Source organism: Semicossyphus pulcher, unplaced genomic scaffold, assembly GCF_022749685.1.
Source record: "Semicossyphus pulcher isolate SPU_LCO1_2020_fin unplaced genomic scaffold, fSemPul1.0.p SCAF_11, whole genome shotgun sequence".
In the NCBI taxonomy this organism is placed as follows: domain Eukaryota; kingdom Metazoa; phylum Chordata; class Actinopteri; order Labriformes; family Labridae; genus Semicossyphus; species Semicossyphus pulcher.
The window spans coordinates 12,957,440-12,970,669 of NW_027211615.1; the positions used below are offsets into that span (position 1 = coordinate 12,957,440).

The 13,230-nt window shown below is 41.3% G+C and overlaps 1 protein-coding gene across 1 annotated transcript; it reads right to left on the reverse strand.

The window, feature by feature from the left end:
• Positions 1 to 2,411: 2,411 nt before the first annotated feature.
• On the reverse strand, positions 2,412 to 11,788 carry LOC138613003 (adenylate cyclase type 8). Its single transcript, XM_069686562.1, has 20 exons — positions 11,609 to 11,788; positions 10,551 to 11,294; positions 9,636 to 9,785; positions 9,297 to 9,427; positions 8,962 to 9,073; positions 8,718 to 8,845; positions 8,404 to 8,562; positions 8,009 to 8,243; positions 7,686 to 7,856; positions 7,476 to 7,576; positions 6,363 to 6,564; positions 6,039 to 6,131; positions 5,696 to 5,856; positions 5,485 to 5,566; positions 5,158 to 5,316; positions 4,593 to 4,739; positions 4,221 to 4,313; positions 4,010 to 4,124; positions 3,660 to 3,862; positions 2,412 to 2,627 (listed from the first exon to the last, which is right to left on the reverse strand). Exons 1-20 carry the CDS (start codon positions 11,786 to 11,788, stop codon positions 2,412 to 2,414), a joined length of 3,582 nt encoding a protein of 1,193 aa, XP_069542663.1.
• Between the last annotated feature and the right edge of the window lie 1,442 nt (positions 11,789 to 13,230).

Genomic DNA, 13,230 nt, shown 5'->3' on the forward strand with positions numbered 1-13,230 from the left:
ATTTTATGGTATATATTTATCTATGCTTTCTATGTGTCAGCGCAACTGTAACGCCCGTGTTTTCTGATTCTGAATCTGATATTAAAAAAATTATATTCAACATAGATGTGATAACGTGTAAAAAAAAAAAAAAAAAAATTGAATATGATAATATTGACAAAATCTACACTCCTCCTTTAACTTCTTCAACTTAAGACTTGAAAGTTGTTTATAATTAAGACTCCAAGACTTGAGTTGAGAAACATTTGACTCTCAATGAAATTCCCAGAACAAGGAATGACATAAATGTGACAGAAAAGGACATGCAGCAGATTGTTTTCAGACAATCTTATTTAAACAGAACATGATCACCTTTATAGGCCAGGTGGGCACGTCAAGCCTATATTGTAATATACAGTGGGCTTGAATGTATATTTTACACAGAGTAAATGCATCAATATGAGTTGATTTGTAGTGTAGTTAATTTAGTGTCAGCCTCAAGAAATCTTAGTTGGGTTATGGAGGTTAATTTTCGAGAAGGAACAATTTTTCCAACTATCGAGTGATCCATCTTTCTTAATAGACGATGGAGCAGTCGGCCGTAGAATACCCGCGCGAGTCGCAGCCAGAACTAATCGACGTCAGATAAATTGTCCGGATTCCGTGCAGATACTTAAAATATTTTTGTTTCGTTTTGAAAGAACGAGCTATTTTGTATTTTAATTCAAGGCCTCAGTGGTGTAGCTGATCTGCTTGGCCGGGGTTGAAAGAATATTGTCTCTGAAAACCTGTAGGAGGTGAAGGAGAAAGCACCTCCTTGTGGCTGCTGGCATGTTATCAAAGCTTCTGCAGGAGGACATTTTTACATATTCATAAATACAGTCATTGATTCATACAGTTTATTCTTCTCTGTCTCTGATATTCCGAGGGCGACCTTACCCTCTATTTCACAAGACTGATCGGACAAATACAAAACTATAAAAATAACAATAAAATAAAGAATTGTCCAGCTGTAGGTAAAGACAAATTGTGTGGAAACTTTGCATTAGGGACAAATGTTACTTGTAAGCATCTAAATGCTCAAGGAAAGGAAATAATACCACTCACATGTGTTGTCATTACTGGTTTTATTAGCAGCAAATGAAGACTATCAAATGTTTTTTGTAAAAATTATGAAAAAAACAAACAAAATATACTTGGGAAAAATAAATAACAGTGTAACCACTATGCTGTTATCATTTTACTTTCTGAGAACCAAACTTTCTTGAGAACAGCCTTATTTAAAGCCCAATCCAATATATTTTTTATTTGTTTTCTTTTACATTTGATCATAGATTATAGTTATTTTGTTTTTGGAAGGGTTTTTTTTCCCCCCATAACGTACAAAATTCCCAAGATGTCAAAGAACTCATCCTTCAATGAAAGGATTGACAACATACAGGAGGCCTTCAAAAATCTTATAACATAATTATCACACAAGAATACATATTTCTGTGTCCTTTGGTTTTAGAGTAAAAGAAGAGGAGTGAAAAAAGAGATGGTTTTGGCATTAAGTTCCACTGCTGCCATGGAAATACTGTTTTTAACTGTTTTTAAGTGACAAAAGTGAAAGTCATTGTGTGCCTAAAAAAAAAGATTACAGTGAGTTTGGATGACATGTGAGCTGCCAATAAATACCAACAGCTACTTGCAGGTGAAAAGTATTTACAGAAAAAGAAGGTACAAAATGAAACCAAGCAGCAATTGACTGATAAGAATGCGATTTCTGTTTGCAGCATCAAGTGGATAGAGATAGAGCACCGTTCCATAACAGTAGCTTAGTAGAAATAATGCATCAGCTAACAATACACATTGTAGTGAAAAATTGTGAGAATGATGCAAGATAACACAGTAAAAACAGTCTGTGTTGTATAGGCCTTTGGTCTAAGTGAGGTCGAGCTGGTTGCTTGAGGTATTCTGTGTTTTGGCTTAGCAGTCTGAGGATTGGCTGCAGGATTATACGAGCAAAAAAAAAGAAAAAAGACATGCTGGTGGGTTAGTTTTGTACAAAATGAAGTGAACACAGTGCTTTCAAAGTGTAGATATGGCAATAAAAAACAGAACTCAGTATGCTTATTCAGACTGACTGTAAAAGAGGCGGGTAAGACAGTTAGGTCCTGTCTAAATAAACCTTAAAACATTCTGCTTTATGTGTAACCTTCCCACTGATAAGTTCCCTATGTGTCAGTTAAGCACAATACAACCCAGAACCTTTACCACTTCTATGTCAGATGACAGGCAGCAGAGGAAGGAACGGTTACAGAGGAAACAGCTGCGATATCTCCAATGTTTGTGCAGCTAATTTAGTCACAGGAGAATATGAAAAACAAACGATATGGCCGGTCTGTGTCCTCCTCTATCTGTTGTCATGTGACCTTTAACGTCACCCTCCCTCAGCACTGCAGTTTGCGGGGAGTCCGACTGAACCCTCCGTTGGTCTCTCTCATCTTCTCCTTGTTTCTGGCCTGGACGAGACCAAACACCACCCCTGCGAGCGTCATGCGTCCTCCTGTCCGCCCCCCCGTGCGGCCATCTGTTCCCATGTTGGCTCTCTTGCTGCGCATGGTGCTGATGAAGTAGGTGCGGACTTTGCCCTGACTCTCGCTCACCTGCAATGACAGCAGAGTTCATAAATCAGGTTATCCTTTTCTAGTCATCCTCGAGATGTTTTACTATCAAGACCTCTACGCACTTTTAAAAAGCAATAATTTCATCACATTTCATCAATTATGTCCCCTTACAGAACAACTTGCTGTTGGGCATTTTCTCCACTAGATGTCCCCCTTGTTTTGGTTGCTTCTTGTGCTCAATGGAGATTACTTTTTGGCTTATGCTTATTTGTCATGTTTAATGCTGTCAACCAGCCATACTGATTGATTAAACCTGATCTCTGGGTTGCAACTTGGCTCAGTTACACTTTAAATTTGTTGAGATTACTTTTCTAATGGCATGCTACCATCCCAAGTTAAACTACTAACATTAATAATGCATGCTGGGTCACAAAAGCTCCTTTCACACATGCACTCCTGACAAGTTCCAGACATTTTGACACAGTCTGCACTTGAAATGATGGCTTAAAATGAACAGAACATTTTATAATTAACATCAAATTTTCCTGAACTTATATGTTAAAGTATCAATTTAAACATTACATTTGTTTTTATAGTAGAAAAAGCACAGGTGTAGGCTAGTTATTTAGATATATAATGGCTCTGCCTTATTTTAGTGTCGTAGAAGTAATAGTAGTAACAGTGGGCCAGCATGCAACCGGAAACTGTAGCAGCTAAATGCAATTTAGTCTGTATGATTCCACATAGAACCAACTTCTGTCCTTTTAAACATTTTGTGGTTAAAAACACAGCGTATGTGAAAGTAAGGTCAAGTGTTTAAATGTTACACCAATGTTAAACAACTGTTGCACATAGGCATTATTCTAATTTCATCTCTACACATGTCTTCCTTTGATGTAAGAGCTACAAACCCAACCAAAAATGACTGAACATTGTGATCATCCAGTAAGACTGTGGGCAACCTAAAGAGTCTCCATTATATTAAACTTACATTTAAGGACAGTAGATTAAACACACTGTATGACCTCAACAGGACCAACAACATCAGGCTTATTTTTTTGAGCCACTCACCCCTTTGACAAAGATTTCTCCTCTCAGCTCCAACACGAAGCCCCAGTCTGCCAGGATCTTGCGCGTGGCCTCGGGTACCTGAATACGTCCGCTCACGCCTGTGCTGTCCATGCGGCTGGCCAGGTTCACCGTCGACCCCCAGATGTCGTACTGCGGCTTGGTGGCACCGATCACCCCTGCCACCACCGGACCGTGGGCGATACCTGTAACATTGCAAACCAGAAAAATAATCCACTTTATACCAAAACGATTATTAGTATTAAGCCCATACAACACCAAACAATGCTTGAGTCCATTGTTTTTTGTTTGTGTGTGTGTGAGTGTAGAAGGCCAGCCACTTTGGCACTCACCCACACGCAGATGAAAGTTTTTGGCAGACAGCCTGTTAATTTCTCTCAGCGTCTCCTGCATTGCCAAGGCAAACAAAACCAGCTCGCTCAGGTGGTTCCATTCATTCATAGATCCCTGAGAGAGAGACAGGCAGAGAGATGGATGCTTAGATATGGATGATGGAAGGGAATATGTGCTCAAAACTAAATAACAGCTGAATCATGATCCCACCTGTCTGTCTGGAGCCAAGCCGGAGGCGGCCATGTAGCAGCTCCCGATGGTCTTTATCTTCTCTACGAAGTGGAAGTACGACTCCTCCAACAGCTGGGTGGAAGAAACATTTCGAGATATTACACATCAATAGCGCAGAATTCTATCGGCTAAACGGCAAGGGGAATATCAGGTGCAGATAAAGGCATTTATTTATTTGAAAAGTGGATTCATTTTTACAGCTCTTACAAGCTAAACGTATACTATACTGCTTTCCCAAAACTACTAATTACCTTTCAAAGGTAGCACAATACTTTGTTACATGGTCAAGGGTCAACCAGTAATTTGGGTGTACTGTACAGGAAACACTTTGATTTCCAGTCCCATACTCACCTCATCAAAGCCAGCGATAATCTCATTCAGCAGGCGGAGGCAGTCCACTCCCTCGTGCTTGATCTCTTTTTGCTCAAAGTACTCGTTGAAGCCGGCGATGGAGGCAAACATGACACCGACTTCATCATAGGACTGCGAGTAAAGCTCCTGCAATGAAAATGATGTCGTAAAACCTCTTTGTCAGGCTGGTAAAAACACAGTTATTTTCAATACAACATTTAGTTATGAGGTCAGCTGTTACTAAAGTTAAGCAGACCAATAAAAATTAATAACAGACGATTGTATAGAATTGAAATATCCATACACACGTTTGAAGTTCAAATTAAGTTGCTCATCTTCTTTTATAAAGGCCCAAACTATTTTACCAATATTGTTTTAGTCATGATGTTGGGTCTTGAGCTTTTTAAAAAATACCAAACAAAATATAGTGTATACAAAAAAGACACTTGGGTTATTCTCCCTTTATTTCCGTGCTTCCCTCATAAAAAAGCAACAAAAGCCAAATCCTTTGACATAACACAGTGTGGAAATATGCAAACACAGTCAGGAGTCATGTTTTCTTCACCTCATCGTTCTTGCTCCGGTCCAGAAAATGTCGCGCCACATGCATAGGCAGGATGTTGTGTAACAGACACTCGTTGTGTTCCCGCAATTCCCTCATGTCCTCCACTTCCTGTTGGGCCTGCAGACGCCACAGGAAGTCCAATCTGGCAGTGGCCTCCCACTGGAAAGTAGAGGACAGGTTAGGGGTCACACTGACACACACTACTTTACCATCTTCTCATGTTTGGAAACTGATTTGGTCTCAGTAAAATATACAATTTAACTATGAATAGTAATGAAAAATAGTAAAGTAAACTAAACAGCAGCATAACTGGGGAAACTTCAGTACCTGCCGCCCATTGTAGAAGACAGCAACAATAAACATGACCATGAGAAGGATGGAAATCCCTTTTCTTCTGGCATAGTGAGACCTGTGCCAAAGTTAATGAACAGTGGAGGAATATAGAACAAAATCAAAAGTTAAAAAGAGTTATCAAACTCAACAAAGGGAAACTACAACGTCACAGTGTTTTGTGACCACGTCCTGAGCTGACACTGACCCGTGCGGCACGTCATGGCGCATGAGTGAGAGGAAGGCTACATGGATGAGGTAGGAGTAGACAGCCACCGCCAGCAGCAACACCGCCAGCTTCAGCAGAGAGTTCAGACGCAGGAACACGGCACAGGTTACCATGGCGATTACACCGCTCAATACAAACACCTGAGGAGACAGAGGGAGGGAAGACGGATGTATTTTCATCACTTATTGAAGTTAAAAATACAAGTTAGGCGCGATAAAGTCCAAAACGTTTGAGAGCAATATTTTATTCAGTTATGAAATGTTTGCAATATCAGATATTTATGTTGTATCTTGTTAAAGGACACATTTAAACCGCTCCTTACCTCGGGGTGAGAGCAGACGGTGAGAGGACGCGAGGCTGTGTTGGTTCTGTCCATTAAATCAGCCTCTCCTGTGTCTGTGAGGATGCACCACACCTGGGCACAGCAAAAATATACAAATCACATAAAACCTATTACCAAAAGACTAAAGGGAAGAGTGTCACAATAAAACAGATGACTGGATTAACTAAGGTGCATGTTCTACATGGAAAATTCTCCACCTCTAAAGAGCATTCACAAATAGTACAAAAAGGAAAATTGTGGCAAGGAAACTTAATCAATATTTTCATGTGTATAGGTCACGGCCTGTGTTGTTTAGACTCTCACCATGTCAATAGACACCAGGCCAAAGTTGATGATGATGGCGGTGAGGGTTAGGAGGTTACGGGCACTGTTGTTTTCATGGATCCAGCAGCAGAATTGCTGCAGCGCTAAAGGAGCCCATTTAAATTCTTCAGCCAGGGCCAGCAACAGCAGCAGCATGTAGGCGAGCAGGACAACGGAGAACTGGAGGACGGCTGGGAAAAGCCTGCAGAGAGGGAAGACGGGAGGAGGATGAGAGGCAGAGGAAGGAATAGAGTAAATTAGTATAGATGCTTATCCACGAGCCAAGAGGAGAACATTAGATAGTATAAAATAAGTGTAGGTAGGGACCTTATTTTTTACTCTAACCAGCAGTATTTGTATTGATGTCAGATTATAAAGACGTCTGAGAAAAGGACCTTTCTTCTCACTTGATTGATTACCTCAATAAACACTTTCCTAATTACTTAATGGTCTCATTGGCTAGTTTCATGTCTTATTCACTATATCAGGATGTTCATTTAGTAAATCATCGACCCATTTAGACAAAAGTAGATGATAGGCCAGGCTACCGTGTGAAGTAGCTACAACAGCGACTTGAAAAATGCCTCATTCAGCATTCTGTTGTAGTAAAAGATACTCTAAGGAGTCAGCTGTTCATTTATTCTTTTAAGTATATTGTTGTTAGAGCCTTTTAGTTTTTTAGATAAAATAAGCAGGTAAAATTATACCAAAGTTGTCATTAATTGCAGAAACACCTAGCTAAACAAGCTAGTACCAAAGTTAGCTGATAGCTAAGTGTTAGCTAACCCCTCGCTCCTCTCCAGTTCCACCCTCTCGCCTAAATATGGTCACTGATGGCACCAAAAATCAATATGGCAAGGATGCCAAACTTGAGCTTCAAGCTGTAGTTGTGTAATTCATGTCTACATCTACTTATTATATAAAGTCTAAGGGTAAATCCAACATGTGCTTGTAAGCTAATATTGTCAGTAAGCTAATATTGTCAGTTACAAATAGCTAACTGGCAATACAAGCAAAATTGAATACCATTTAGTGTCTTTAAATAAAGCGATACAAATTAAATTAAGTAACAGTTTTAGCTTTATTTGGGCAGAGCTGATTGTTTATTTCTACCTGGGTGCAGGAATAAGGGCCTGGGAAGCCATGAGGAAGAGGAGCATGATGAAGGAGCAGACCAGGTTGGAGTTGAACATTTCATCTCTCATCTGTGAGAACTGGACCATAAAAACAAGATAAAAAGAAGATAACAGTGAGTCAACATCATGTACTATCCAGCAGTAACTTCTTCTCTCCTGTTCAGTATCCTCTGAACAAACATCTTACCTTGTCCTCAATGTGCATGTCTTTGAACACCAGGGTCAGTGGAGTGATGTGCTCCCTGTGCATGCGCTCACTGCTTTGAATCTCAATGGCTTGTTTGATGCGTCTGTTGATCTCCTTGGAGGAGGACTGCCATATGTTGGGCAGCGAGCCGTTTGTAAATGAGGCCAGGATCTGCAACACCAGAAAAAGGAGTGGAATGACACAGAATGGTGCAGGTGAACTTTCTCTTTTGTGGTTAAATAACCTCAGATATGGCTTGTACCATACGTGTTAGAACCTTTTTGGGCTTACAAAAGAAAGCTTTACTTCCAATGTTCACTTACACTGTTCATGTCAATGGCGTTCCCAAAGGGCATCTCTTGGTTCCAGGATCTATTTGTTTTCAGGACTTTGGGGGGCTCGGCATGGTTAACCTTGTTGCTTTCCCCCTGAGGGCAGATCAGGAATGTGTCGATGTTGTGCTTGAGCAGAAACTCGTTCCTGTCGCGCCCATGACCGGCTTCTGTCTTGTAGGTGCCTTGTAGACAGTCCAGAGTGGCCCTTGAGATGTGGATTCGTCTGGGTGAGAGAAAATAAAAGCGGGGACATTTTTAGTGTCATACAAAGACATGCTTTGCAATCCTGATAGATCGGAGGGTAACTGTATTTCGTTTTTTAAATGACAGAGAGATATAATGTGTTACTCTGCTGTTGGTAAGCACTAGTAGAGATCATTCACCCTGGTATGCCTCCCGCCTCCAGCATGTTGGCAATGCCCACATCCCAGGACCAGACGTCAAACTGCCATTTCTGCAGACCCAGGACCCCACAAAGCACAGAGCCCGAGTGGATCCCAATTCTCATGTCCATGTCAAACTTCAGCTGCTGTCGCACAAACCTGGAGGAGGTGGGACGTAAAGTAAAACGCTAAACTAATGAGGCTCATTTATTATCATCTTTAACAGTGAGCTTGGACACTTTACTCAAAATTCAGGAAACAACAGAAAAAATACATGAACTCGACTCGTCCACTTTATACTGACTAAGACTTACTGTATGGTATTAATCATGGCCAGGCCCAGCTCAACACACTGGCGGGCATGGGCACGCTGTGGCTCGGGGACCCCTGACACACAGTAGTAACAGTCTCCAAGTATCTTTATCCGCATGCAGTTGTGTTCCTGTGATGATAAAGACACCAAGGCATCAGAAAGAGGCAATAAGAAAAGACTACTAACATATAATAAATATATTAGTAGGTATATTCATTAGAAACAAAAGAGCTCTAAATTCTCACCTCTGCCAGTCGGTCAAAGCGTCCAAAGAGCTCGTTGAGTGTTCGGACCAGATCCTGAGCCGACAGGTTCATGGATAACAGAGTGAAGCCCTTTATGTCTGCAAAAAGGATGCTGAAAAGAGAAGAGAGGACGTTGTGTAAGAATTATACATATTATACAAATTCTAGACCGAATTCAAAGGGTTTCCAATTTGAAAAGGATGCCATCAAGTCCTAAAAAAAATCATAAACAACACAAAAATAAAAGCCATTCACTGAAAAAGTATCCCTAAAAATCTTTGATTGAAGCCCTGTTAATAATAAAATATTAACGTGATGTATGTGTGAGGGTTTACCTGACGTCTTTGTACTGGTGGATATAGATCTTGTGAAACTCCTGAGGATTAAGTTCATCTTCCAAAGAGCTCATGTCAGCAATCATCTCCAAGGCAACAAAGCGAGGCAGGATGGACAGCACCAGGCGCTCCTGTGTTAGAAAATAATAAACTGTACTTGACAGTGTTGTGTCTAGTTATTCTGCATTGTTTGTGCTTAAATGATTAAAGTTGATAGGGGCTGCCTACCAAGGTTTGGAAAACAGTGCTTACAGTCAACGGTGGTCATATAAAATTTGTCCCTGTCTTCAGATTGCTCAAAATGCAACCTATAGCACATCATGGCAGCAGTCACTGTACCTGTCTTTGATTTTCTTGTTCTAGCTTGACTCGACCCTCTATGCAGCGCCGAGTCTCCAGGAAAACTTGTCTCTGGGCGTAGTCTGTCAGGTAATGGATGAACAAGCCAGCTGTGTTCATACCCAGGTACAGCAGGCCTTTGGCAAACACCTGCATCCGAAAAAGATTTCCTTTTCATACAATTTATCTCAATCAGGGAAAACCCACGCATGTGGGCTGAAAAGAAGATAAGAAATAGGAAATTACATCTTTATCTTTTGATTAAGTTGAGGGATATTAATAAGTCTGTTGTAATAATATGAAACATTAAAAGCCTTCTGTTGCAATCAATCAGTATAAAACACAGGCTTAGAGTACCCTTTGTATCTCTTACAAGCGCAGTACACTAAACATGGCTTGTTCTGCCTTATACTGTATGATTTAGCACTAAAGAGAAAACTTTTACACTTTGGGGAATGTAGTCTAGATATGTGACAAGTTAAGAGATAATACACTCATAGTCTGTTAGAAGATCAAAGGAATTCAAGTATCAAGTAAATTCTTGGTCTGTAATGATGATAAAATCTGTGATGAGGCTAAAAAGATAGGAACTAACTGGAATCATAAAATTGTTGTTGATGCTAACTTTATTCTTGATTGTTTGATTTAAATTTCACTACAGTTGATCTGTGATCGGCAAAGTAGTCTTAATCTTAATCTGAGATCGATTGCTTTTGTCTCCACAGACGTACGGAGGGTAATCGCGATATTTTAAGGAAATGTCCTCCGTCACTTTTGCTGTTATTTCCCCCCATTTTCAGGTCTGTTGTCATTTTAAACAGAGAATATTAGCTGCAATAACTTGCTAACATGTCGGTATTGTTAAGAGGGTGTTTGGGTAATGTTTGTAAAAATATATTTGACTAAATTTCTTACCTTTCTCAAAAGCAGGGCGTCATTGTAGTAACGCACTATCTCCACTAGTAGGTGCAGTACTGAGGTGAGGGAGCCGGCGCATATGGCCCACAGCAGAGGTAATGGCAGCAGCGTGTATGTGGCGAACAAAGTGAACAAAACAAACCACGATGGGTCTTTTTCCAGTCCATACACCAGTCCTCCCAGCACCTGTGTCGTCTGCGACAGCCAGCTAGCTAGGCCGGCAAAGTGAAGCCACCTTGGCGACATGGAGTCTTTACAGGTTAGCACCATGATGCACAGCACTATAGCTAACACCATGAATATTCCTGTCAGGCAGCCGCGCAGAGTATCAGTGACATCCTCAGGTGCCAGGCCCAGGTACAGAACCAATACATGTAGCTTTGCCACCGCGTCGATAACATTAGTGATGGCCAGAGAGTTGCGTCGTTGGTGGGAGTAGTGTTGCTGGTAGAGTTTCTCCAGGTCACGAGACTTGAAGGTGTGCCTCAGGGTGGGTATGTAGACTCCACGAATTGTGTGGCCCCAGTGCACGAAGAAGTCTGCATCGCTGACATAGTCATTAAAAGAAGCCCTGACACTGGTGTGTGTGCTGGTGGAGCCCCTGGACTGGGATGAGTGGACCCTGAATGAGGAGGAGCGGCGTTTTGTGACCCCGCGTGAGGCCTTGTGGCGGATTTGTTTGTTGATTTCCTCCATGTAGGCATCTGTCACACAGATCTTACGTGCTGGCTCAACACCCACCTGACAAACACAAAACAAAATCAGATGCATTTACTAGAACATCGAGCACTTATCCTGTTCCTCTTCTCTATGATGAACTGTATTCATCATAATTGCTATGTGGTGGAAAACCTGACTTGTTATTTTGTACACTGATTTGTGAGAGACCCTTTGAAGTGATTTCTTTGTTTTATTTTAAACTGGCCCATAATCAGAGGATAAGTTACCTGTTCCAGCACACACAGTTCCAATAATCTTATAAGGGATTATGAACAAAATAATAACTTCCATCTGGATTCAACAAGCCTGCTTGATACTGTGGTGTAATCAATCACCTGAGCGCTGAGCTCCTGCTGGATCATGATGTGTTTGACAGCGTTCCGCCACATCATCTTTTTCCGCCGGAGCCCTGGGGACAGGGTCGCCATCTGGCAGGGAGGCTCGCGGAGCTCCATAGGGGAGACCTGCGTTGTCTCAGAAAAGGTCACCATGGTGATGACCTCAATGTACCTCATCTGCTGGGGTCAGATCAGGAGGAGGCGGCAGCCTGGAGATGTTTTTTTTGTGGTGAAAAAAAGGGAAAAGATGCTGGTTAGTGGTGAGTCAGAGCTGCTTCAGGACATCATTTGTTTTTCTCTCACTGCAAACATAATGAACAGTCACTCTTAAAGGGGCAGTTAAAAAATTTAGTTTAGACTTAAGCAAAGTAAACTTTGAGCCTCTGACTCTGTGGGACCAAGAAAACAACCCAGATAAAAACAGAAGGCCTCACAAAGTTGAGGTGTTAGACTTAAAGCACGTGGGTGTTGTGGAGGGTCTAATAAATGACGCGTTTGAGTTGCATTATGGGAAATGTAGGATCAAGTATTGATGGAACATAACCCTTAGTAGAAACTCCATTATCTACCGCTTATCCTGTTCAGGGTCGCAGGGGGGCTGGAGTCTATCTCAGCTGTCATTGGGCGAAACTGGACTGATCAGTCAATCACAGAGCTGACACATAGAGACAACCTTTCACGCTCACATTTACACCTACAGACAATTTTAGAGACACCAATTAACCTAACGAGCATGTCTTTGGACTGTGGGAGGAAGTCAGAGTACCTGGAGGGAACCCACGCATGCACGGGGAGAACATGCAAACTCCACACGGAAAGGCCCACTTCATTCAAACCAGGATGCGTACAAGGAACCTTCTAGAGCTGTGAGGCGACAACGCTAGCCACTGCACCACCATGCAGCCCTAGTAATAACTCAAAGTCAGGAAATCTCTGCCTCTACTGCTTCAACTTTGATCAATCGTTCTTTACAATGTCTTCTGTGAGTCCCCCAACTTTATGGAAATGCAATTCGAAGTTGCTAGACTGTGCCTTCAGATATGCCACATGAACATGTGAAAACATGAGCTGCATATCACAGCTTCAGGTCTCATCTAAACATGACTCTCCATCAGTGTTAAGTAGGCCCTATTAAATTCAATTTACTTTGCAGAACAAGCTTTTTTAGCTTCAACCCAGCTTTTTTGGAAAATAAATTTTTTATGACATACTTTATAAAGTTTTATGATCCCATTAAAAAAGCTTTGAAACTTTGGTTCATATCACTATTTGATTTGAGATAAAAGTGTGTCTGTGTTCACAGTAATAACCACTGCATCATCTCTCATCTTCCATATTGTCTCTGTCTTCTGTAGTGTATATTAATTTTAAATGCTAAATCAAGAGAAACTTGTTTTATAGCCTTTGTGGCCCCCTGAAATAACCTGCTACTTTTGCCCCACAGGTAATTTGTCTACACTTGCTCGAAATAATTCTATCATGTCAAATTAATGTTAAAACATTGTGATTTATGTGGAGAGCACTATTTGCCCTGCACACAGCCTGTACGTTGGAACGAGCCACCTGCTAGGCTCCACGTGTTGACACAGTGTGTGCCAGAAGAAAGGCAGCTTTCCAAC